This window comes from Passer montanus, unplaced genomic scaffold (genome assembly GCF_014805655.1).
Source record: "Passer montanus isolate IOZ18808 unplaced genomic scaffold, ASM1480565v1 scaffold55, whole genome shotgun sequence".
Classification (NCBI taxonomy): Eukaryota; Metazoa; Chordata; class Aves; order Passeriformes; family Passeridae; genus Passer; species Passer montanus.
Genome location: NW_024370485.1, coordinates 4,523,979 through 4,547,931, shown reverse-complemented (window position 1 = coordinate 4,547,931; position 23,953 = coordinate 4,523,979). Strand labels below are relative to the sequence as shown.

Sequence of the window (23,953 nt, the reverse complement as noted above, 5' to 3'; positions counted from 1 at the left end):
ATTGCCTGCATTGTCCCCTGTTCCTCTATGTCTTGGACTGATTTTTATAAACACTCCTTTGTTTTATTACAGCTGGTTATGCAGTATCTTTATTATGGAGGTGCCGAGTCACTCCTGATTAAAAATAATGAAATTATGGAGGTAAGAGACATTTATTTAATTGCAGTGGGAGCAATGCTGACTGATCTGTGTACCATTCACCCGAGGGCACGTGGCCATGGGGCAAGACATGAGCACCCCTGCAAGAGCCAGCAGTGCCTCATCTGGAGTGCCCAGGCTCTCTGCAGTCCTGCAGGAGACTGGGAGACTTTGCAAATGCCTGCTTAGAGGCAAAGCTGGTGTTACCACAATCTGGAACCAATTTCCAGCAATTTAGCCCTATCTCATCAGCATTGAAAACATCTAATTTTGTTTCTCACATGGGAGAAGTCTTGGGAACATGCTGGGCTCTAACCGTGAGAGCAGTCCGCTGGAGACACAGTTCAGATCAATTTCAGGCATGTGACTCTCAGATTTTATGAATAAAACCATAATCTGCTCCCTGAGATACAGAGACTTCTTTGCCCCTTTCTCACTGGATGTAAAACATCCAGGTGCTGTTGTGGCCTTTTGCAAAAGCCAAACCAAGCCAGCTGGAGCTCACTGGAACTTCACACAGCCACAGCCACCAGCCATGCAACCACAACCTTATGGATGTTAAGTAATCCCCTTCCAAACACTGTGTGCCATCATTGTCAGCTATGATCAGCAAAACCACTCCAACTAAACAGAAATAAGATATATTGAGCAAATTCTTGATAGTCATTCAGGGAGTTTTCAGGCAGCCAGAAAGGACGCAGGTCAGTAAATACTAAATTCAGAGCTCCTTAAACAGCAGGTGACTGTCAGTGCCTGCCACCACAATCACAGAGTATCTCAAGTTGGAAGAGACCCATCAGGACCATCAAGTCCAGCTCCCTGCTCCTTGCAGGGCTGTGTAAGCTAAACCACATCAGAGTGTCGTGCAGATGTGCCATGGACTCTGGCAGGCCTGGTGCCACGAGCACTTCCCTGGGGAGCCTGTGCAGTGACTGACCACCCTCTCAGGGGGGAACCTGTTCCTTATGGCCAATCTGCACTTCCCCTGGTGCAGCTGCTTTCCTTTTCCTCGTGTCCTCTCCCTGTTGCCTGTATTATGAGCTAAACCACATCAGAGTGTCGTGCAGATGTGCCATGGACTCTGGCAGGCCTGGTGCCACGAGCACTTCCCTGGGGAGCCTGGGCACTGACTGACCACCCTCTCAGGGGGGAACCTGTTCCTTATGGCCAATCTGCACTTCCCCTGGTGCAGCTGCTTTCCTTTTCCTCGTGTCCTGTCCCTGTTGCCTGTATTATTCTTCCCTATAACTCTATAGTCTGGCAGCCAGAGGATGGAACTGGTCAGGACTGAAGTTACCCCTCTCTAGTGCAGGCAGTGGATTTTTAAGTAAGCATACCCACATCGGCTTCCTGAGCTGTATAGGAAGAGTTCCCTAATTCTCTGTTTCACTCAGAGTTCTGAAAGACTTCCTGAATTTCTAACCTTTTCTGAAATGGAGAATTTTAGACTAGGCAGTGCAGTGGCTTTATAGAAATGTGTGTGTTATCACCTAGGCTGTTAAAAAGCTTGTGCTGCATTTCAGCTGGCAGCTTGCTCTACTTTTGTGACATCTCAAAACTTCTGAGACTCCAGAATGTATGACTGATTGATTGATCTCTTGATAACAGATTTGGCCGTGCTTCCTCACAGTTTAAAGTAATTACAAACCAGCACATGACTGCTTGAGCCACAGAGGCAGCTGGAATAGGATTTGTCTTTATCTTTTTAGTAACTTGCCTTATTACACATACGATAACAAGAAGCACCAGAAATACTCCACAGAAATCTTTGCTGCAATTCATAATTGGGGCCAGCTGGCTGCTATCACATCAGCACTGCAGATTTCCAGCACTTGGATTTATTTATGGGATTAAAGTAGATCTTGAGCAGACTGCATAGGAGAAGTCAGAATAATGTCATGGAAGTTTCAGGGTTTTGTTTGTTCCCCAGTGCAGCATGAGAGCCCCTTTGGGATGCACAGGTTAGCTTTTTGTTGTGAGTCCCAAATAATAAGGGCTGTGTAAAAGCCTGAATACCTGAGTAAGTGCTATTTAAACACATGAACAGCTTGATCTAAGGTCTGGCTGGGTTACAGCAAGCTGTCAAGCCATGAAGAACTCCAACCTGCTTTCTAAGGCAAAGAGCCAGAGACAATGGCCTACCATGGAAAGCCAGAAAATTAAATGACTTTCATGTAAAGGACAGAAAAAGGGCAATAGAGGAAATACTAACACTGCTGAAATCAGTTGGAGAACTCAAAATTCAAGCCATTTTCACCCCACAGGCATGCGGAGATGCCAAGGCAGTGCCAGGGTAGACAGTGTAGCCACAGGGCCAAAGAGGGAGGTCAGTGCTGGTGTCAGAAGAGCTGTGGTAGAGCAGTGGCAGACACATGACACTGACCTGAATGCTGGCTAGGCACTGCCTCACAAAGCTGGCTCCCACTTGTTTCTTGGAGTAAGGTGGACCCCAGACAGTGTTTGAGTGCTCCTGGCCTGGACATCCCCTGACAGCTGCTCACAAGCTAGGACAAGGAGCATCTGGAGAGCTGATTCCACTCCTTTGAACCTGCTGAGGTGGCAGATTTGAAGTTTATTGTCTCTCTAGATTAAGTCTGCCCAGGATGGTTGTCATTGTTTGGTTTGAACTCCTCTGTACACTTGATCCTGACCTTTCTGCTGACTTCCTCACATCCAGCCCAGGTGCTCTGTTTCAATAAGATCTTGGGGAACAGTTGAACCAGAACTTCGGTTTTGGGGATGTATTTGCAGGTATTTTATTGCAGTCATGTTAGGCAAGTGACAAAATATTCTTCAAACCACTGTTTGCTTTTTCTCCTTGTCCCATTCCAAAGTCAGCATGTGGACCTGAGCAGCCCTTGGTGTTCTCTCTGTGTGTAGATTCCCATTGTGTGATTTAGAAGGGACTGCAGAGGGTTAAAATAACCAAGCAATCTTCTCATTCTGACTTTCTGTCAGTACTTTCATGCTAACTGAAGAAGGGGCAGAGAAAAAAGTATAATGAAACTGTAAAGAAGCAAGCTCTGATTCTGTATCACTCAGCAGTTTTTGACTATTTTTTCCATGCCTTTTGTTTTTATTTTAGCTTCTCTCTGCTGCTAAATTTTTCCAGCTTGAAGCTTTACAACGACACTGTGAGATCATTTGTGCAAAAAGCATTAATACAGAAAACTGCGTGGATATTTATAATCATGCCAAGGTAAAAATAACTGCATATGCTTGCATGTTGTGTGTCTGCCGTCATTCTTGTAGGTCAGTTCTGTAATAAGTAGTTTTTTATTTATATATATATTTATAATATGCTTAGTACATTTGTTGCATGTTTAAAATTTGTAGATTTGTCACTCATTACTGGGACTGACTGATTAACAGGTACCTAGTATAGTGACAATCCAAAATTAGTCCAAGGTGGCAGCTTCTCAGCCCCTTCCCTGAGTGGCTCAAACTCAATTTGAGTGTACCACTATGTGGGCAATCTATCCCTTATTCATGGCAGCACAAACTGGTGAGCTGATTCTACAAGAATCACTAAGAGAAGTAGGCATCTCTGCTTTCACCTTCCAAGATGCATTTTCCCATTTCCATTACCTGGTTCTTCCTGCCTGAAGCCCAGTGGGTGACACACTCAATGCTGGTGACACCTTGTCAATATATAAAAATGCCATGTTGTGGAAGTGCAATGGCTCAGAGCCCTGCAAGGATGGTAATGAGAATTTTGTGTCTTGGAGAGTTTCTTATTGGAATCAAATTATATACTTAGCTTGTGAGGTTGCCTAAGTCATTAGACAGAAAAGCATGGCATTTCTTGTCCTAGAAAACCTATTTTCACGCATTGGTGGAGGTGGTTACCACATTGATTAGTTTCAGTTTTTTCCCTCCTCATGTGGAGTAGTTAGATTTTCACTTGGAAGATGGAAATGGTACACAAATAAGTGCAGTGAAATATTCTTCAAGCATTTTTTAAGAGATTTTTTCTCTAACTTGCATGGTCTATACAAAAGATAAAACTGATGCATTGTGACATGGAGGTTTGATTGAACAGAGTAATCCTGCAGATTTCTCCAAACCCCTGCAGATCTGACCTCCATTCCCATCATCAGATATTTCCTACAGAGAATAGTAATGCTGGGTCTTCGTGTACAGATAACATGCAATCAGTGTTTGAAACAGCACAAAGCAGAAAGATCCACCTATAAAAATAAGCAATGAGGTGTATCTGTAGGTCCATTTAATGTGAAAGGAAAAAAATTACAGTGCAGGAATCGTTTGAAAAAGATTTTATTTGTCATGTAGCTCATGTGCCAACTTCTCAATTTGTATTGCTGTCAGTAAAAACAATAATTTTACTTTAAAATCATATTCGTTTGAATTGTGAAATGGGGCTTTTATTTACATCTTGATTGAAGAAAATTCTTTCATGCTGGGACTTAACAAACCCAGTGGCTAAATCCAGCTCCTGGTTTCCCTGTAAGAGCCCCAACCTGCAAGTTATTTGTGCCTGCACCTCCCTGTGGAAGCAGTGGAAATGGGGTCCTGGGTGGGTTTTACAGCCAGAGCCATGTTGGCACTGCTGTGAGTAGGGCATTGCAGCAATAGCCAACCTGGCTGTGCCTGAATCTTTGACTTCTGGAATTAGTTGGGTTGGAAGGGACCCTTAAAGATCATCTCCTTAGAGCCATGGTCAGGGACACCTTTCTTGACCTTGCTGCTTTGCAGCTCAACTGCACCTGCAGGACCTCCCCAACCTTTCTAGAGGGGGATGTGTGAGCAGGGAAATGTTGGCTCAGAGACAAGTGGAGCACAGCCTTTGTCATCAGGGTTGAGAGACAGATACAGTTTGGTGGATGGTCCCTCGCAGGCCCAGGAGTTGGACTCAGTAATCCTTGTGAGTCCCTTCCAGCCCAGTGTATTCTGTAATTCTCTAATGGGGATTTGGTCATATTTACAAATAAATGCTGATGGCAGAGTACTGATATCATTAATATCCCTATGGGCATTCCATTTTTTAAATGCTATCATAGAACTGTGGAATACCAGCATGGAAGGTACTTCAAGGATCATCTGGTCCAACCTTTCTTTGCAAACATACAGTCTAGACAAGATGGCCCAGCACCCTGCCCAGCTGAATCTTCAAGTGTCCAATCCTGGGAAGTCCACCTCTGCCCTGGGGAGATTTTTTCAATGGCTTATTATTTCCATTTCTCCTCAAAGCATGAAATTTTGCATGACAGCTTTCTGCAGTCATATGTCCCATCCTTGCTAAGGACAGCGTTCTTGAAACGTGGTCTGTAATATTTTCCCAAACCTGTAGTTTTAGGGTGTAACTTCTAGCATGAAATCATGGGTCTGGTAAACTCTGTGGTAGAACTTCCATCAGTTTCCAAGGGAGCAAAGCTTCAGTCTGTGGAATTTTGTTTCCCCAACAGCCAGGGTCTTTTAACATGGAATTATTGAGAATCATCAGCATAAAATACTGTTTTATTAACTCCTTCGTCTCCACGCATTTGTATCTGTAAGTAAGCACATTTTAGACTGTGCCTGTCTAAAAGGCTTAGCTCGTGTATTTGTTTGTGTGTAGCTCTTATGCACTGTATCTGCTGCCTGGGTTTTATCAGAATGGTTATCTTTCTCTAATTTCACTTCTTGTAGTTCCTCGGCGTCACAGAACTATCTGCCTATTGTGAAGGCTACTTTCTAAAAAACATGATGGTCCTCATTGAAAACGAAGCTTTCAAACAGTTGTTGTATGACAAGAATGGAGAAACATCTGGTCAGAATGTACTAGAGGACTTACAGAGGACGTTGGCCACAAGGATTCAGTCAATTCATTTGTCTTCTTCAAAGGGCTCCATTGTGTAAAGCTGAGGAAGATGGTAAACCTCTAATTAAAGACCCTGCGAGTTAAGTCTTCTGTTGCAGTTGCTCAAACCTGTTGCAGTTGCTTAAATGACTACAAAAAAAGAAAATGTAAAAAATTCTACGTCGCATCCAAACAGTTCCGTCTCGGCCAGAGGTGCTGCGCTGGGGCTGTGTCCCCACCTGGATGAGAGATACAGAAAACAAAGTTCCTCCCTGGTTTTGAGCAAGCTGGGTACCAGAGTATCTGGTGAATTGCCCTTGTACTCACATTCTGAACATGAGCCTGTTCATGGAGCTTGATGCCAACAAAAGCCAGAACTCACATCAGTGAACAGCAGAAGTTCCCTGCCTGAAGGGTAGTGCTGGGGAACACCTGAATTGACCAATTAATCATTTAAGTCAGATTCGTTTCAGTGTTACACAGTTAAGAACAATATCTATCCCAGAGTCCATTATCTCGTGCATTTAAGAAATGTAAGAACTGTTATTGCTGTCCAGCAAAGATCAGCTGTATTAGAGAGTGGGTAAGACTGTTATAGTTGAGGAAATATACTGGCAGATTTTTAGGGGTGGGAACTTTTTAAACTGTTCATAAAAAATAATGGGGTGGCCTTGTAGTTTAAAACCTGTTTCTTAAGCTTAAAATTTCATTTTCAACAGAGCTGTGTTTGAGAATCTATGTAACATGTTTTGGTTTTTTAAATGGTAAAATGTACATTGTGTAAACACACATATGCTCAAGTTTTGCTTGTATTCTTTCCTAGGGTGGTATAATCTTGCCTAAGAGGCTATGGTTACACCAAAGAGGCACATTACCCAGACTGTCTCTAATACAATAGTTGGGGGGGCAGGAGAACTGCATGCTTCTCGTGATTTGGGGTTGAAATCAATGACAAACTCAACAAACATGCGTTTGCATGGTAACTGTACCTGTGAAATGTTCCATTCGTGCTTCGTTTTGCCAAGACAAATGCAATGTTACTTCTTGTCAAACTTCATTTGTGAAATTAGCTTATTTTTTTATCTGGTGTGACTGGCTGTGATATGATACCCCTGGAGCTCCTTCTCAAGATGCTGATTTCTGTTTGTTGCAGTGAAGAGATAACGACAGATCTTTAATTTAGTGATGTGTGGATATTTTGCTACTGGCCAGAGATTGTGTCTGAGTTAGACTTTTTAAAATTATAATTAAATATGTACTGTAGAATGATTTCTCACTGTATCCTGAGAATGTATAGGTAATCTACAATGCAGGGCTTGGGTAGGGTGGGGTGGGGGGTGTGATTTAAATATCAAATGTCAGCTTTGTTTATTTTGCAGCATATTGTTAGCAAGACAAATCTGCTATGTGCCACAACATTCTGGATGCCCTCTCTGAAAAAAACCACAGTAAGAAGCAGGCAAAGATGTTGCCTTCTCCATGGCAAAGTGACATTAATACATTTATTTTCTACTGTGCCATTCTAAGAAATTTAGAAGTTTGCATGTTAACCTCTATTTCTTTTGTTGAAGCATCTATCTCAGGTGCCCTTCCATGTTCCAGTTTTTGATGTGCTCAGAGAACACAGTTTTTGCTTTAGTTATCAACACAGTAGGAACCTGTTTTATGACTCTGAGGTATAAATCCTCCCTTATGCTTCGTCTTCTAAAGCCTCTGCAGTTTCTGCAACACATAACAAAATGTCTGAACTGCCATTAATGTTGCAGAGACACTGCATGTCAGTCAATTAGATCTTGTTTTTTGCATAGTAGATGTTCACAGAAGATGTTGCCTGGAACTTGTAAGTAATGGCTATTTCTGAGTGAATGTTGTGATCATAAAGAAGCAAGACCATAGTTACTGCAGCAGCAACACACAGAGCTGCTTGTTGTTGCTTGGTGTGCCTTCTCATCCATGGAAACCCATCCTTCTATGGCAAAAACAACTAGCTAAGAGCAGGCCTCACCCTGCAGCTCATGGTTTAATATGGCAAAGTTTTTCAAACAATAATAATTATATTAAATGGGAGGGAAACACTGGTAACTCCATGCTTGTCCTTCTGAGTTGTGAGTGTCTGTGGTAAAGTTCCCTGGGTTTCTTTCAGCAATAAAGGGGTAATAGGGCCTTTGGTGGCTGTACCTGAGGTGGTCACCGTGTTTGGGCACCCTGAGCTGTTACAGGAAGGGACTGCAGCTAAGGATTTATACAGGAATATCTTTTGCTCTTGGAAATGCTGGTAATCCAAACATCACAGATGTATAGCTGAAGGAAACCTTAAGAAAAAAGAGTAATAACTTTCAATTCTTTTTTGACCAGTGGTCCGCAGGACTTTTGCCAGCAGAAAAGCCAGCCTGTGTAAACCTAGCTTTCATTTCTCCTGGAAGCAGCCAGCAAACCTTTGTGGATCCACAAACCAGCATTTGGAAATGGTGATTTTAGTCTGCCTCTCCTGATGTGAGGCTGGGTGAGGTCCAGCTGAGCCATGCCAGACAATGTGCAGTTTGCAGGCTCTTCAAAAATCCAGTGACAGGGATACATGATCTTCACCACTCTCAAAATCAGAAGGTTTTCCTAAGAGACTTCAGAATTTCTTCATTGCAAATCAAGCCACTTTTCCTTTGAGTCCTGATTGACAGGAAAAACAGATAATTTTACAAGATCTTTTTTGGAAAGTTATTTTATGTATGAAAGGAATTATCCTCCTTGCATCATAGTATAGTCTTTCCTAGTTCCTTTGTTAGTGTTTTCTGATTTTTGCTGTCATTCCCCTCATGGCTTCTCATTTTCCCCAAATTTCCATTCCTCAGCAGGAGTTTTATACATTAGCAAGCAAAGCAGAGAAACTGTTGCTGTGATTTATGTAAAGCATATCAGAAAATATATCCCCAGATATTTTCTTCAAGAACATCCCATGGCTGACTTTGATCTAGTCTGTTTTATAATTCCTGAGGGATTCACTGCTGCCTTCCCAGGAATTCCATCTTTATTTATGCATTTGTTTACTACACCTTTCAAAGTATAACACTTTCAATTTCTCCTTATTAAATTTGTTCTTTTCTAATCAGAGCAATTTCCCCACTTCATCAAGATCAATTGCAGTTCTGATCGTGTCTTCTAGCCTGTTTCGTAATCTCCAACCTTTATTATATGTGGCTTCATGCATGGATTCTTCATTCCATTAATCTGGGGCTGGGGGGAAGGGCTCTTGTCAATTTAATCTAAAAAGCAATGTGAGTTTCAGTGGGTGCCCATGAATACCATCCCTATCAGATAAGGCTCTTTCCAACAGAGCATTTTATTAGCATTTTTTTCAGACATGGTGTTATCAACTTGGAAAATAAAAAGCTTTCTCTTCCTTTCGTCTTTCTATGAGTTGCAACAATTTACAAATTTTGAGGCCAAATATTGCTTCCAGTCTTGGTAAAATGGAAAAAAATTACAACATCATTAGAAAAATTTAGGATTTTCTTTATTAATCATAATTTTCCAGCCTCTAATGAGTGAAGTTGCCTTTCCATCTGTCATTTTTATACTAATCCACTGCTGTAAGATTTGAGGACTTACAGACATCCTCTCCTTGCCTCCTGGCAGATCTTTCCTTATATCCCTGCGCATTTCTCCCCTTAGTTTCCAGAATTTCCTCACATGCCCACTTTGCTTCACATGCTGCCAGTTTCCACACTTCCCTGTTGTTTTTTTTTTTCTCTAGAGCCCTGCTGGATTCCTTCCTAAGCCCAGAAGTGGTATCTGTGTTGTCCTGAATAGTTGATTTTCCAATAATTGGCTCAAGAGCTGGGAAGAGAAAAGGATGGGGAATGTGGGAGGGCAAAGGTTTTGGACATCACAGGGGAAGGCTGGCATTCTTTTCATTACAAATTTCAGCACTGTCTACTTGTTTCTCTGATTTTTCCCTGATCTGTTCCCTAGGTCTGCTGTCCTCTAAACACAGCTGGTGGCCAGATGCTCTCTGTTCTGGAACGGGGCCAGCTTTCTAATGGCTAAGACTACTTTTTCCCCAGCTAAAACTTCTGCCTGCTTGGTTTCAGCTCCAGAGTAGATTAGTAAAAAATGTCTGTTAAAGACAGAGGAAACATCTCTAAAAAGGTGTGAAGGTTTAGTAGCCAGGCTCTGGTTGGCACTAATAAGAGCTGCTTGCTGAATCCTCCACGTGCTGCTTTGGACACTGAGCCTTTTTCTACTGAATATCCACTGGTCCTGGATGGGCTGTACTGTGTGATATGCTGGGGGCTTTCTTAAATTTCTTAAATTCTAGTTTTGTTTCAAGGCATAGCAACATGTGCTGCTCTTTCAGAATTAAAAATAAAAAGGGAAGTGGTCTGTTTGCACTGAAATCAACTGCTCTGAGGTGCTGCAGTGAAAAAGAAAGGGCATCTCTTCTTCCCAGCTGTACCTGCCTAAAATCAGAGGAGGCTTCTGTTATGGCCAGGTCTGTGGGGATTCAGGCATACAGGACCTGTTTAAATGTTGTTTTTTTTTTAGGTTAACGCATTCACATACTCAAGGTGATGATTAGGCCATCCTAGAAAAAGCAGCCATTCCTAGTGCTCCTATCTATGGATTAAATCCTGGGCAATGCTGGAATCCTGCAGAATTAATTGAAGTCAGTTGCACATGTTCAGGGTCCCTCAGGAGCTGGCTCTGTCTTAAAAATACTGCTGAAAGATGACAACCTGAAACCTGCATTCACTAAAGCTGCCTCTGAAGCCACTGGCTTGGGTTTGGGGGTTTTTTGCTTGCTTGTTTGTTTTGGTGTGGTTTTGGTGTTTTGTTTTGTTTGTTTGGGGTTTTTTTGCTGAATGAGAGTTACCTAAAGCCAAAGACTTTATGTTAGTTGGTTTGACAAAGTATCTTTCATGTGAGGCTCTGCAAGTGCTTTACAGAAGTGAAGGGCCTGATGTTGCTTTCATCTTCTGGCACAGAGATGTTGAGATTTATAAGAATTAAAAGAACTACCTAGGATTTAGTCTAAAATTTAGTAAAGTAGTTTGTAGGAAGTTAGCCTTGAAATAGCCCTCAGATAATATCTGAAACCCCATAGATGAGAACATTACTAATTTTGCAATAACAAACCTGCAGCACTTCCATACATTTATAGCAAAATTATTATGTTATTTTTTAACTTGTTACTTATTTTGAGGTAAGGCCTATTATCTTCAGTGGGTGGAAACGGAGGCTGGCCACTCTGACCAGATTATCACATTTCAGAACAATTGCACCTGACCTGCTATTTGTAACTGGCCTTCAAGAGCAGAAAACAGCAAAGCCAATTCTTCAGCTGTGGGTCAATGCTCCATGACTTCAGTGAGAGCACCGCTGAGAATATTATTCATGTGGTGCCCAAAGCAGAAAGAAAATCTGGAAACCTGCAGAAAGACTAATGGGAATTTGTCAGCTGCCTTCAGTGAGCCTCTGAGCTGGGGAAGCAAGCTCAGTGTGTAGGAGGAGGGCATTTCTTTTCTTTTTGTTGCCATTAAGCTGTCATTCCTTCAGCTCTGTCCAAGGCTTCTTGCATGGAACAGCCATGAATGGCCTCGAGTGTGTTTGTCTTGGATGCCTGCACAGGACTTAAAATTGGTATTTCACCACTTCAAAGTCAAGAGTCTCAACAGATGATGGGTTTTGTGCTTGCTTGGACTGCTTGTCACTAAAACAGCCAGGAGTCATGGCAGCAAGTTACAGGAGAGGTTGTGTTGCCTGGATAGGTTAAATTCTACAAACACCTTGTGCTTTGCATGTTTAGTTGACTAAATCTGTCCACTTGATTGTACCAGAACAGCAACTTTGTAGTTTCTTTTTCCTTTGGAGAGGCATTTTTCACCTTTCTTTGGGCTGACAGTTTTGTTCTTTCATCCTGTAGAGGCAGTGACACCGTGTGGATGGGCATGTTAGCTTAGGCACAGGTTTCTGTCCATGCTGGATGGCACACTATCAGAGGTCTTAGTAAGGGAAGAGGAGTCGGTAAAAGAATTTGAATGTATGACCTTAGATCTTTGCCTCTGATTCCAGAGGTATAGTGTCCACTGCTGCCTAATTCATTTGTTCCCCAACTCAGAGATTCCAGGAAATCAAAGGGAAGGGGAGAGCAGGAAGAGGAGAAGCAGCCCCATCTTGTACCACTTCCTTGGCATTCCCAACCAGCCCTGTTGGCTCCAGTCTCTTCAGTGCTCACAGAGGGTTTGCTTGGTCCCATGCTCAGATATGGCCATGGAGTTGAAGCAATTGGTGGCACTTTCTTGTCCTTACAAACATCTTCACTGCTCTGCTGGTTAACTTTGGTCTTTCCACTCCCCATCATCTCTGTTGCTGTGTTATCATTAAAACTTCCATTATTTGGCTTTGCCTAGCACAGTGAGAGGCAATCTTGTTTCTTACTGCCTTTCTAAAGCAAACAAAGCCAGGGGAAAAGCCTCGCTGAAATACAATCGAAAATCATTTATGGTTTACAATAAGTCACAAAAGAAAAGGGAGATGCTCAGAAACAAAAAAGAGACTGCCCCTTTAGGAAAATCCAATGTGTTAGGAGGTCATTTTAATTAATGAAGGTCAAAACCTTATTCTGGCAGGGACAGATTAACATGTTTCAAAACATCTGGACTTGTTAAAGCTACAGGTTCAAGAGAGTCCAGCCTTACCCTTTCCCCTTCCCAGCAGTGGATAAATTGAATATCCTGTAGCTTGCTGCGTGAGAGGCTTTCAGATGAGCCTTTCCAAAGTCAGGTTCTCTCTGTTCAGCATAGCTTCTGAAGAGCTCACAGCACATCTGCAGGCTGGGATTTGCCCCTCAGCACAGTAGAAAGCCTCCTGTGCCCCGGTGCTGGTTGTGGGGCAGAAGGTGGGAAGGAGCAGAGGAAGCCCCTGGAGCCTCAGAGTGAAAGCTGCTTCCCCAGCATCCAAGCAGTCTCTTGGTCAAACACCCTGCTTAACCCAGTCAGTTCCATACCTTGGGAACTGACTATTGCCTTGCAGTTATTAAGCCAATGAATAATTGTGCCATTTGGGGATGTGGTAAAATGTGCAGTCTTAACTTCAGTTGTGAGCTATGTTTTTCCATTGAAGAATACATGGACTGTAGAAATGTATCTCAGAGCTTTTTGACCTCATGTTCCTGGCTAAGTTCCAATTAGTACTAGAAAAACTTGACCTGTTCAAGTCCCATCAGTGCATTTGGGCCAGTAGGTTGCTTCCTGTCCCTGTTTCTCTGTTGTGCAGCCATATGTGCTGTGCCAGTGGGGAGCAGAGGTGCCTGAGCATTGTGCAGACACCAAATAAGACACTCTCTGCAGTGCAGGACATTTCTCCTACTGATTTCTTTGGTATTATGGGGAAGGTTGAATAATGGATCATTTACAGCCCCAGGATCAGTGCTTCTCTTCCCCACTCTCTCCTGCCTCTGCCATCTACCACAGAGAGAAGGGAAAAGAAAAACCCACAGGAAACATCACATTTTCTCAGGCTGCCCTCCCCACCACCAGTTACAGGTGGGCTGCTAGAGTGTCCTTCAGTCCCACTCCTCTGAAAGCTTCTTGTAATGCTGTTTGTACACGAGTTATCCTTAGAGCATGCCTTGCATTAGGTCAAAGTCTGGAAAGCATCTGAAGTCATTTATGGCAGAAGTGAGATTGTAAAACATTGAATTCCAATCATCCATGCTGAGAATTTTGTTTCTTTTTGGTTTTGGTGTTGTGTTGGTTTGCTGGTTTTGGGGGAAATTTGGGGTTTTTTTGATTTGGTTTTTTTTTTTTTTGCTTGTTTTGTTTTTTGTTTGCTTTGGTTATTTTTTCATTGGAAAGAAAAGATGAAGCATGTGCAATGCTTTGGATTTTGTGTCTATAGTTATCATTGTGTTCAAGAAAGAGAGATGGACAGTAAATAGATCTACAGGATATGTTATGAGGCGTGAAATCATGTTTGTAATGAGATTTCTTGTTAATGGCAGTCAGCCTTCCTTGATGCTAAGCATTAATGCAATATCCATTAGTGCAGCTAAACCTCCCTCTGCTCCACTTTCCCAAATGGGTTTCACTTTGTACCTAGTTTAGCATTTATAAATATTTGATATAGGGTTCAAGGAGTAATTTACATGTTAAAAATATATGAATGTTCTATGAAAAAATAGTTTCTACTATAACATCATTCACAAACCAAAACATGAAAGCGTGATGAAATCTGCTCCACTAAAATGGCTGGAAGCCTTTTCATTGATTTCTCTAGTCTGTGGATTAGGTCTGTTTTCCACCTCTCTTTCATACTGTGTGTCACCTTTGAAGTCTTTGCAGGCCAAATGCATATCTGTAATTAGAAAGCACAGTCTTGATCTTTAAATGGAGAAAGGTCCACTTCTGAAAGCAACACCTAAATTAGGAAATCATGGTGTGAGCATCCTGTAAATACAGAAGAGCACTGTCTGTGGGACAGCTCTTTGCTTCTTTTCTGCCTCTTCACATCCACTTCTACCTGTCCCTGAGATGTCTTGGAACTGGAAGCTAGGAAAGAAAAGTGAAAACAAGAGGAAAGGATGTGCCAAAATAAGATGTGCAGAACCATTGTGCTGATCTTGATTTTTTGCTGGTTTTAGGCAGACTCCTAATTTGTGTAATACAAACCCAGGAATGGTTATGATTGTTTTGCATTTGTTATGGTTGTTATGAATTTGGGTTCAGTTTTTTTTTTTCTAACAAAGTGGTTTTGTTTGCTGTCATCTTTTGTTGGGGTTTTATGTGAAGGTTTAATTTCACTTTTTATTGAGAAGGAAATGAAAGATCACATAACCCAACAGCCATCATTAACAAACACAGAGATCCTGTCCTCCATCCCACAGATGTGGCTTAAATACTGGTTTGTGGCTTCACAGGCATGTTTGAGGTCATCTGTAATTAACAACACAGGTGAAACGTTCTTCCCCTTTGCTTACCCATTTACGGTGGATAAAAAAAATAACAGAGTCAGAGTATGGACAATAGGATGGCAGATGTTTTCCAATGAAGAAAGATTATAGCTGAGAAATACAAATGTTTCTGGAACCAAATATTTTTTCTCAAAAGGACAGATAGACATCTGTAGCTCATTCAAAGATGTCATTCTCTTGAGTGTGTTAGATGCTTTTGAAAATTGCCTGGTTTGTGCTGTTAATGATCCAGCACAAACCCTTCCACTGGAGAGACTAACTGAGGGCACTCAGAACCAAAGCAGAAGGGAATGTACGAAAAATAGAGGAGCTCAACCATAATTTGAGGTGGCAGCTTTGTTTGCTTTTGTCCACTGTGTCCACAACTTGACCATTATTTTAAAGGGCATGTTTGTATTTAATTTCTTTTGAATCCTTTTTTTAATTGCTGAAACACTCTCACAGCATCTTCTCTAAGTGCACCTTAGGTCATCTTAAACACCATTTAATGTCTGTCTGATGCTGATCCTTTTATAATCTCCAATGAGATTACGATTCATTTGTCATTGCTAGATGACAAATGAATTGTAACAGCCTTAACAAAAATCTTATTTTGTTAAGGCTGTATAAAGGCACTGCAGCATGTGAAACCAGCAAGTTGACTTTTATTATTGCATTACTCTGAAAAAGAAAAAAAACTAATGAGATTTTTGTTTCTAGTGTGAAAGGCTCCCCTTAGCTTGAGAGGACACGTGCAAAGCCTCTACTGTGAATGCCTCCGTATAATCAGCTTACAAAATGGAGGAAAGTGGTATTACAGAAAGATTTTTGAGGAACATAACATAACTGTGGAGCAGAACACGCACTTGCTAAAGACTGCTCTCTTGCTCTCTCTCCTGAAGTCAGTGGGAATTTTTAATGGGAGTTACTGCAAGGCTGTATGTTTTTTTAATGCACTAGCAGATGTAGTTTCCCATCCAGTCATTTGCACAGTTGTGGTTGGTACCCCATAAAGGCTGAAGGCCAAATCCTGCTGTCATTGCACACAGCCCCTCTGCTTCAGCAGGGATCATAAACATGTACTTATGTTACTTGAGGTTTTTGCTGAAGAGCAGTGGGAGAGGGCAGGCCTTCCTTCTGCTCCTTGATCACAGGCTTTGCATTCCCAATGACTTTTATTAGAAGTATCATATATTTACATGCTGCAGAATGAGGCCTGCGTGGGAGAGATTTTTATGAATTTAGACCAGCCTAAGAAAACAATCATTCTAATTTTAGACAAGTTGCATTCCATATCCGTCTGTTTAGTGCATCAGTCTGATGTTTACTGTTTAGTAAATTGCATTTGGGCTTTTTTTTTTATTTCTTTTGAGGGCATTGCCTGTCATCAGCCAGTGTAAAATAGCACCAAGGACTTCCAGACATACCCATAGGGCCAAACTGTGCCAGCTTCACACACCACAGTCCCATGAAAAGAAAGGAAAGCTGGACTGGGCACATGAAATGCAATCCCCCTGACATCAAATTACATGTCCTGCCTCATTTCATAGAGATGGATGACATCCTGGGGAAAAAAACCAAACACATGCTGCCACTTCATCCGAGTTTAAAATGTATTAAAATCAAGGAAATTATATTAGACATGGCTGTCGTCTATCAAATCCAACCCTGTGCATAAGCAGAACTCCAAGGGAAAGTAACAGGAGTTTCCATTATGGAGTTTGCAGAAGGAAGCCTACATAATGAATTTGACAAAATGTCAACTTTGTGTAAACTCTCCTGGTGGGTCTGTATAAAGGTTTTTTTAATAAATCTTCATTGGAACACACCAGAGAATAATAAACTTGCACCTTGATAGAATAGCTTTATTTGTATATACTCTATGTAAATTTTAAAGCAGAGTATACATGTCATTCCTTGTACATATCTGACTAGAATGGTGGCAGTGCTGTGCACTGCTGTTTAGGGGATCCAGCTGCTCAGTCCTGGATTTCCAGCTGTAAAGGTTGCAGGAGACTGCTTGGGACTAGCTAAAACATTGGATGGATAGATGCTCACCACTCACTGCTTGGAAATACGGGAGCAGGATTTGGAACAGATGTTGGCTATGGAGAAGATTGCTTGCCTCTACTTCTGGCTAAGGGACAAGTGCCTCCTTTGCTGTCATCTCCAACAGAAGTGATTTAGTGATTGTCAGAGTGTGGGAATCTTCAGAGCCCTGTTTGGTCTTTCAGAGGGGTCTGAGATTCAGGTATCACATGGGAAGGTCCCTGAAGAAGCAGTGTGTACATACATCTACCTACCTGTCTGTTATTTAATATCCCACTGTTTCTGTATTGAATGGTCTCAGTAACCTGTAAAAAAGTGATCGTTCCTGTTGTGCTACTGCTTTGAAATTCCTTGCATGCACTCTGGCATATAATTCTTTAAGAAAAGAAATTATACATATTATATATACATATATATATATAGTAGCTTGCAAAATATTCATGTTGAAGAGCCATGTTTTGTGCAAATTGTACATATATGTTGTGAGCAATATCGCAATATGAACTTTTATTAGTTGTCAATAGTAGATTTATCACATTATTTTTGAGCGTATGTAGGTATCCCAAGCTTTCAACCTCAGGCATTAGATCAGCTACTGAAGGAGATTTTTTCTGTGCAGTAGAAATAGCACAGGCTTTTGGTAAATAGGTGGGTGTGCAAGTCCCATTATGTTTAATGTAAGTTGCGAGGCTGATTCTTCATGCAGGTTGTCAGGCAAATACTCTCTTGTCAGTGCTGGAATTCGTGTTTGGTATGAGGACCCTGTTGTGCTCATCTAGAACAGAACTCAAACCCCAACAGTGCAAAACAAAGTGCTTGACTCCTACTGCCCTCTGTCTCCACAGGTGCTCCAACACAAACACAAGGAGGACTTAAGGAACTCCCAGATAAGCCAGTGTTATATTCCCAAATGTTCATGCTACATAGTTTTCAGTGTAGGGGCTAGATAGAAGTGTTAATACCAGTATGGCTTTAGAAAAGCTACAGTGTTTGGAGCTTGACCTTGAAACTTTTACCTGATTCCTGAACATCATCAGTGGCTTTGTTTGCTCAATGTTTACCTCTGAGAAATGTATGCTATTGATTTAAATGTTTAATATATTGACTGCCTTTTTTTGTATATTTGTTATCATAAAGGTTTGGTTTAAATGCTAATAATTGTGGTCTATTTTCAGACTTGAAATACTTACGGTTCTGTATTTGGAAGGCAAAGTTATTAATGAATATAGCAATTTGGTATTTTATTCCTGTTTTATACAGCTGCCCCCATAGGTTATTATCAGATAGCAATGAATATTGCTGAACAGCAGGTGGAACTCCTTTGAGTGTGTTTATGAGCCATCTCTGTTCAATAAAAATTCCATTGTTTTCTAGCCTAGGAAATGGCTGCTGTGAGTGGGTTTTTTTTCTTTCTTCTCCCTCTAAGGTGTTTTGTGATGTATTTCAGAGAGCAGCAGGACTGGGCTTCTCCCAGGAGCCACATGTGTTCAGGATTTTACAACTGGAAGTCCTGGTGCTGTTTTCCCACTTACACTGCTATCAGCAAGCTTGCTGTGTGCATGAAGAAGTGATATGGAGTTGGTTCCCAAAAACCTTTCTCCAAGTGCTGGTCTGCCATAAAATGGGCACATAAGACCTGGGAATGGAGCTCCATGATGCTTAAAATTAAGCATCTGCAAGTGCATCATAGCCAGAGAGGAGTTTGGATGCAGGAGGATCCAAAAGGCTGCAAGTTTGCTCCATTATTATACAGCATATACTGCAAGTGCCTACAAATAAGTTGGAAATGGGTATCTCAAAGGGAAGTCAGGTATAAACAGAGGGACTTGATTAACCTTGACATGAGTGTGAAGATCAGGTTTTAAAAATATTTTTGGTTTTACTTTTTCACTCCTTAAATTAATTTCCAGTGTATTCTGTCTTGTATCTTTTAGTGAATTTGAAGTCAAGTTCTTTCTTTGTATTTAGAATCTTTCTCCAGATTATTAAGGAACGGGTTGGTTCAGGAAGCAAAAGAGGGTGACATCCTTTCCTGTCTTTTACATAAGGTGTGGGAGAGAGACACCACTCACACCACACTGGGTGACTGCCCAAGCAGTGGTGGCTCTCTCAGGTGCCTTTAGGTTTTGCAAACTCAGCTGTCCAGGAGCAGGCTTTGAAAAGCAGCTCATAGGGAACCCTGTATAGTTATCCAAATTCTGCAGGAGATACAGGCTCCCCTTGCCGGACTCCCCAGAACCTGGAAGAAAACAAAGCAAGCTTTCACTTGTAGCAAACTGGAATGCTTTGTCTCTCTTTCCCAGCTGTGGATATCAAAACAATATAAAACCGTTCTTCATGGGCATTTGAGTTAACGCTTCACTGAGAAAAACAAGGAAGTTCAGCCAGAAATGCTCACACTGTTCTTCTGGGTTCTTTGTAAACTTACCCATGTTTTTTCTACATTCCATTCCCACTTGTGTTCTTGAGGTTTTCTCTAGAAACTGAAAGCTGTGGCACACATTCACTGGGCTAATTAGTCTTGCCCAGTGCCTCCTCCACAGGGCAGAAATGGACAGTGATGTCTAAACCCAACCTGCTACAAAGCAGAGCTCACCTAGAGGAGCCCAGGTTTTTTCCTGAGGCTAAAGCACTGCCAGAAGTGCTTGATGTTGACCTCTTGATGGAATCAGCAGCAGAAGCATGTGTACAATGTAAAAGTCATTGTGTGTCTCAGTTTGATTACATAGAAGTAACATTTAAACCACTCAGAATTTTTTCCCCCAAATCTGCATAGTGGTTTATACAGATACATTTCTAGGTGTGTGGTGGTATCAGCTAAATTTTTCTATGTTGGCAGAGCCTTACACTTTAATGAACATTTCCTCAGTGGCTTTTATTTTGTCCAATGAGTCTTTCATGGGAAATGTTCCAGAATAAGTGTGTGGGCTGGCTGTCTCTAAGCTTTGCCATGAAGATGTAAAACTGCAAAGTAGAGGGTGTCTGAGAACCTGTGCACATACCCTTGCAGGCTGGAAGGCCAGCATTCCCAGCACAACCTGCAGCCTGGCTACCTTCCTAGGAGCTTATCAGCCCCTTGGGTCTACAAGCCAATGGCTTGTGCAGGAAGCTGTCGTGTCCTCCTGTAATAACGAGTACTTGAAGCATACAGCACTGAGCAACACACTTAGACACGGAGGAAATAAAGATGTGACACCTCTGAGACAAACACTGGCCCTCATGTCCCCCATTGCTCCCATGGTGGTGGAGAGGTGCAGGCCTTTGGGTGTTTTGAGGTGTCCAGCTGACTGCAGTTGTTGCAGGATGATGGGATTCTCATTCCCAAACTCTCCAGCACACATTTTGGGGAAGCAGCTGCTCTGATAATGCAGTTCCTGTGTCCCAGTGAGGTTTTAATGTCTTTCACACATATCTGGTTCACATTGAGATCACACTTATTAGATGTAGCTAAAAGATAAGTGATAGACCTCATTTATTCCATAAAGTTAAACACAGACTACCAAGAGCAATAAGTAAGATCTGGGAGAATAAGCCTTAGCACAAGGATGTTTTATCTTTCAAAGTGAGGAGGTTTGTGGTCTCCCAAAGAACTCCTTAAGGAGATTCTGCATGAAAGAAAACCAAAGCAGCCTTGTTTTAACCACCTGAAAACTTTCTGCTTAGCCATCAGTTCAAGAGTTCTTCCCCCCAGGCTATGCAGCAGTGTGCAAACAAGGCCTGTCATCTCCCTTGATGAGATGCTGCCCTACTGAGAGCTGATACTTCTTTGGTTTCCTGCCACTATTCCTGCTCTGTGTTTCACAGAAACACACAGGGAATGCAAACAGAAAAGCAAAAGGTAACCTTGAGGACTTAGATGGCTGCCATTGGTGTTTCAAAGTCACTTTAAATCCTTCCTTCCTTCCTTCCTTCCTTCCTTCCTTCCTTCCTTCCTTCCTTCCTTCCTTCCTTCCCTCCCTTTTATTTCTTTTTTCTCTTGATTATGTCACTGCTTTTAGCTGTTTAGCATCCCTGGGACTGCAACACTGGTATTTAGCAGATCATTTGATAAAATAGACAAAAGATAATCTGAGGTGTCAGTGTATTGATCACTTTCCCCTTTTTTTCATCTGAAGAGGTCAGCTTAACCACAGCTGTAAACCTATAGGGTAACTTCTAAAACACATAAAATCCCCTTTATTTTCTTGCCTGCAGTCTGTGTGATTTGCACAATAAATCTTTTCCTGGCCTTGTAGAACCTTCCAGCTGTCATACTAGAGATGTTTACAGTGTCTCTGAGAGTTTCATGACTCAAGGTATATCAAGGTCTCTACAGAGCCATGCACACTGGAGCTCTTTAAGTTTTCCAGTAGTTAATAGAGAGCCTGCTGGAACCAGCTACTTCAACATCACTTCATCAACCAACTCTCCTCTCTTCCATCTGACTTCATGTCAAGAACAATACTCTGGGTGCTCTCTGGGCTCCCTGAAATGTCCCCTAAAAAAGAAGCTGAACCTTTCCTTTCAAGGAGTCATTTATTTTTTTCCCACTGGTTCCCTTTCTTTACCTGGTATATCCACTCCAGAACAGAAATTTGCTTTTATCCAGCACTTGCATCCTTGGGATAGGGATGGGTCAAATACAGATCCAGAAACAGGGACAATGTTCCAGTGCTTTTCACTTCAGACAGTCAGAAGCTTCTGACACCAGAATTGGTGACTAAACTGAAAATAAAAATTGCTATTGTCAAGTCTTGCCTTCCTTTATGGATGTTCACAGGGATAAAGAGAATCCCAGCTCTCCTCATCGGAGGTTAAGAAATTGGTCTAAGGGATTCAGGCACTGCTGTGTCTGACCTCTGACTGGGGCCAGGGGAGTGGAGCTGAATCCTTTCAGGAGATCATTTTTAGGAAAGGCCCAAGGCCAGTCCAGAACAGGCTGTGTCATGAAAATGTCTGATGACAATTCTTTGTTTCCACAGGATCTGAGCTTTGTCCTCACACCCTTCCTGGGACAGCCATTTGAGTCCTTGTCTGCTGTTGGACACACCTTTCTTCATGGCCATTTTTTCCATCTAGCAAAGATTCAGAGACTTCTGTCAGCTGTACAGCCTCGTTCCCAGTTAGGATAGCTCTTTGGGCTCATCCCATAATTCCTCCAGTGATGGAGAATGGCAGAATTCCATCCAAATCAAGAAATTAATATCTGCTTTATTCACTAATCTCCCCATCTCCATGGCTGAGCCATCTTTGGACACTGGACAGACCATTTTTTATTGGTGTGTAATGTCCCGTAAGTCATCCTGGGGGATTCCTTGCTGTGGCTGTTCTGGGCTGCAGTAGATTTTGGTTCCATGTGTTGGGAGCTTCCTGCCTGGGGCACCACTCTTTCAGCCACGTTTCTGTGACTGCCAAGGCGCCGTGGAACACTAATACCTTTAATAGAATAGTTTTAGTTTTGAAAAAAAACAGCTGCACATCCCCAGAAAGTGTTTGACACAGAAAGGTATTGGAATCACCCAGCATTTATGGACTGGGTCTCAGAAGAAGAATCATTACTACTAACTGCAGCTCTCTAAGCTATAATATCCATTGTGCACAATTGCTCCCTATTTTCCTTCCTTCCGCCTTTTCCAGCTGTCTTTTCTTTGGTACTTCTGCTGTTGAGCCTCCCCACAGTGCACTGCTATCTCATGATTATGTACACGGTGGGACAGAAGGTAGAGCTTGTGTGCCCCCTCCGAGTACGGCTTCAGTAAAAACAAGTCTGGTTCCACTTTGTTCTGCAAACCTCCACACTGTAAATGTATACATCTGAAAAAAAAAAAAACCAAATATCCAGGAACCGCAGCCACTGGAAAATAACCTGCATTTCTTCCTCTTGGCTGCCTAACACTCCCCTCTGCCTGTCCTTTGGGAATAGCAGCCACTTTCACAAAACTTCCCTGGAATCTGGAGGCAGACTAAGGCTGATTAATGCACACGAGGACAAGAAGGATTTCTTGACCACTGTTAAGAGAAGATGGCCAGAAAAGCAAAAAAGAGCCCAGCAAAGGGAAGCATGCCAAGCAGGATTACAGGTAGGACTTGCATGTCCATGTCACATTTTACCACAAGGAAAAGCTAGAGGATCCAAGTTCTGCCTTGGCATGTTTATGTGAGAGCCCAGCAAAGGGAAGCATGCCAAGCAGGATTACAGGTAGGACTTGCATGTCCATGTCACATTTTACCACAAGGAAAAGGATCCAACTAGAAGGATCCAACTTCTGCCTTGGTATTTTTACGTCTACATTAAGACAAAACACAGCATATCGGTGAAATGAAGGGGAAAGTGAAGAGGTAGTAATGTTTTGTAGATTTTTATTTCTCTCTCACGGCAGACCCACAGAAGAATTAGGATAAAAAATAATGGAAATGCCACAGTGGTGTTGTGGATGGATAACGAGGCCATTTCATCTGCTGCAGTTCGCTCTGCTTCCTCAGCTTCCCATCCCTGCACTTTGCACTGAATTAAGATTCCAGTGACGGGAACAGCAGTGATTTCTGCATGTTAGTAGGAGAGCACCACGCTGTACGCCCCAGCTGGCATTTAAAACATTTCCTCTGGCTTAATGGTTAGCTCGTGTGGGAGGGCAGAAAGCCGCCGCTCCTGGGACACGCCGGACCCTCACAACTCCCTGCTCCTCCCTGTTGCCATTATCTCCGTGCGCTGCTTTCCTTTCCTTGGATAAAATGTAGGCACCAACATCAAAAAAGGCCTTTCTAAGCTGTCTCATTTCGGTGGGTTGCCGCCGGGGTATCTCAGCGGCAGGGCAGTGAGGGGATGGCCGTGTGGGGAGCGGAGCACTTGGAGGCTGGATTCGGTGATCTCGGAGGGTTTATTCCAGCTGAACTGATCCCGGGATTCTGCACGAGTCCCGGGGGCAGGGAGCGCGCGGCGCGCGCGGCCCCGTGAGGCGCCAGCGCGCGAACCCGAGCAGCGCGAGCCCGAGCGCGAGCCCGAGCGCGAGCCCGCCCCGCCCCTTCAGGGCCCGCCCATCTCG

General features: G+C 42.5%; 1 protein-coding gene across 3 annotated transcripts in view; it reads left to right on the top strand.

Annotated features, from left to right (window-relative positions):
* The window catches only part of BTBD11 (BTB domain containing 11), a 167,380-nt gene extending 160,390 nt beyond the window's left edge, over positions 1-6,990 (top strand). For all 3 annotated transcript variants that reach the window (XM_039725565.1, XM_039725566.1, XM_039725564.1), the window contains 2 exons: positions 3,224-3,337; positions 5,788-6,990. In XM_039725565.1, the coding sequence (XP_039581499.1) occupies positions 3,224-3,337; positions 5,788-5,997 (324 nt within the window). In that variant the 3' untranslated portion in view covers positions 5,998-6,990. The remainder of the gene's footprint in view (positions 1-3,223; positions 3,338-5,787) is intronic.
* The last annotated feature ends 16,963 nt before the right edge of the window (positions 6,991-23,953 follow it).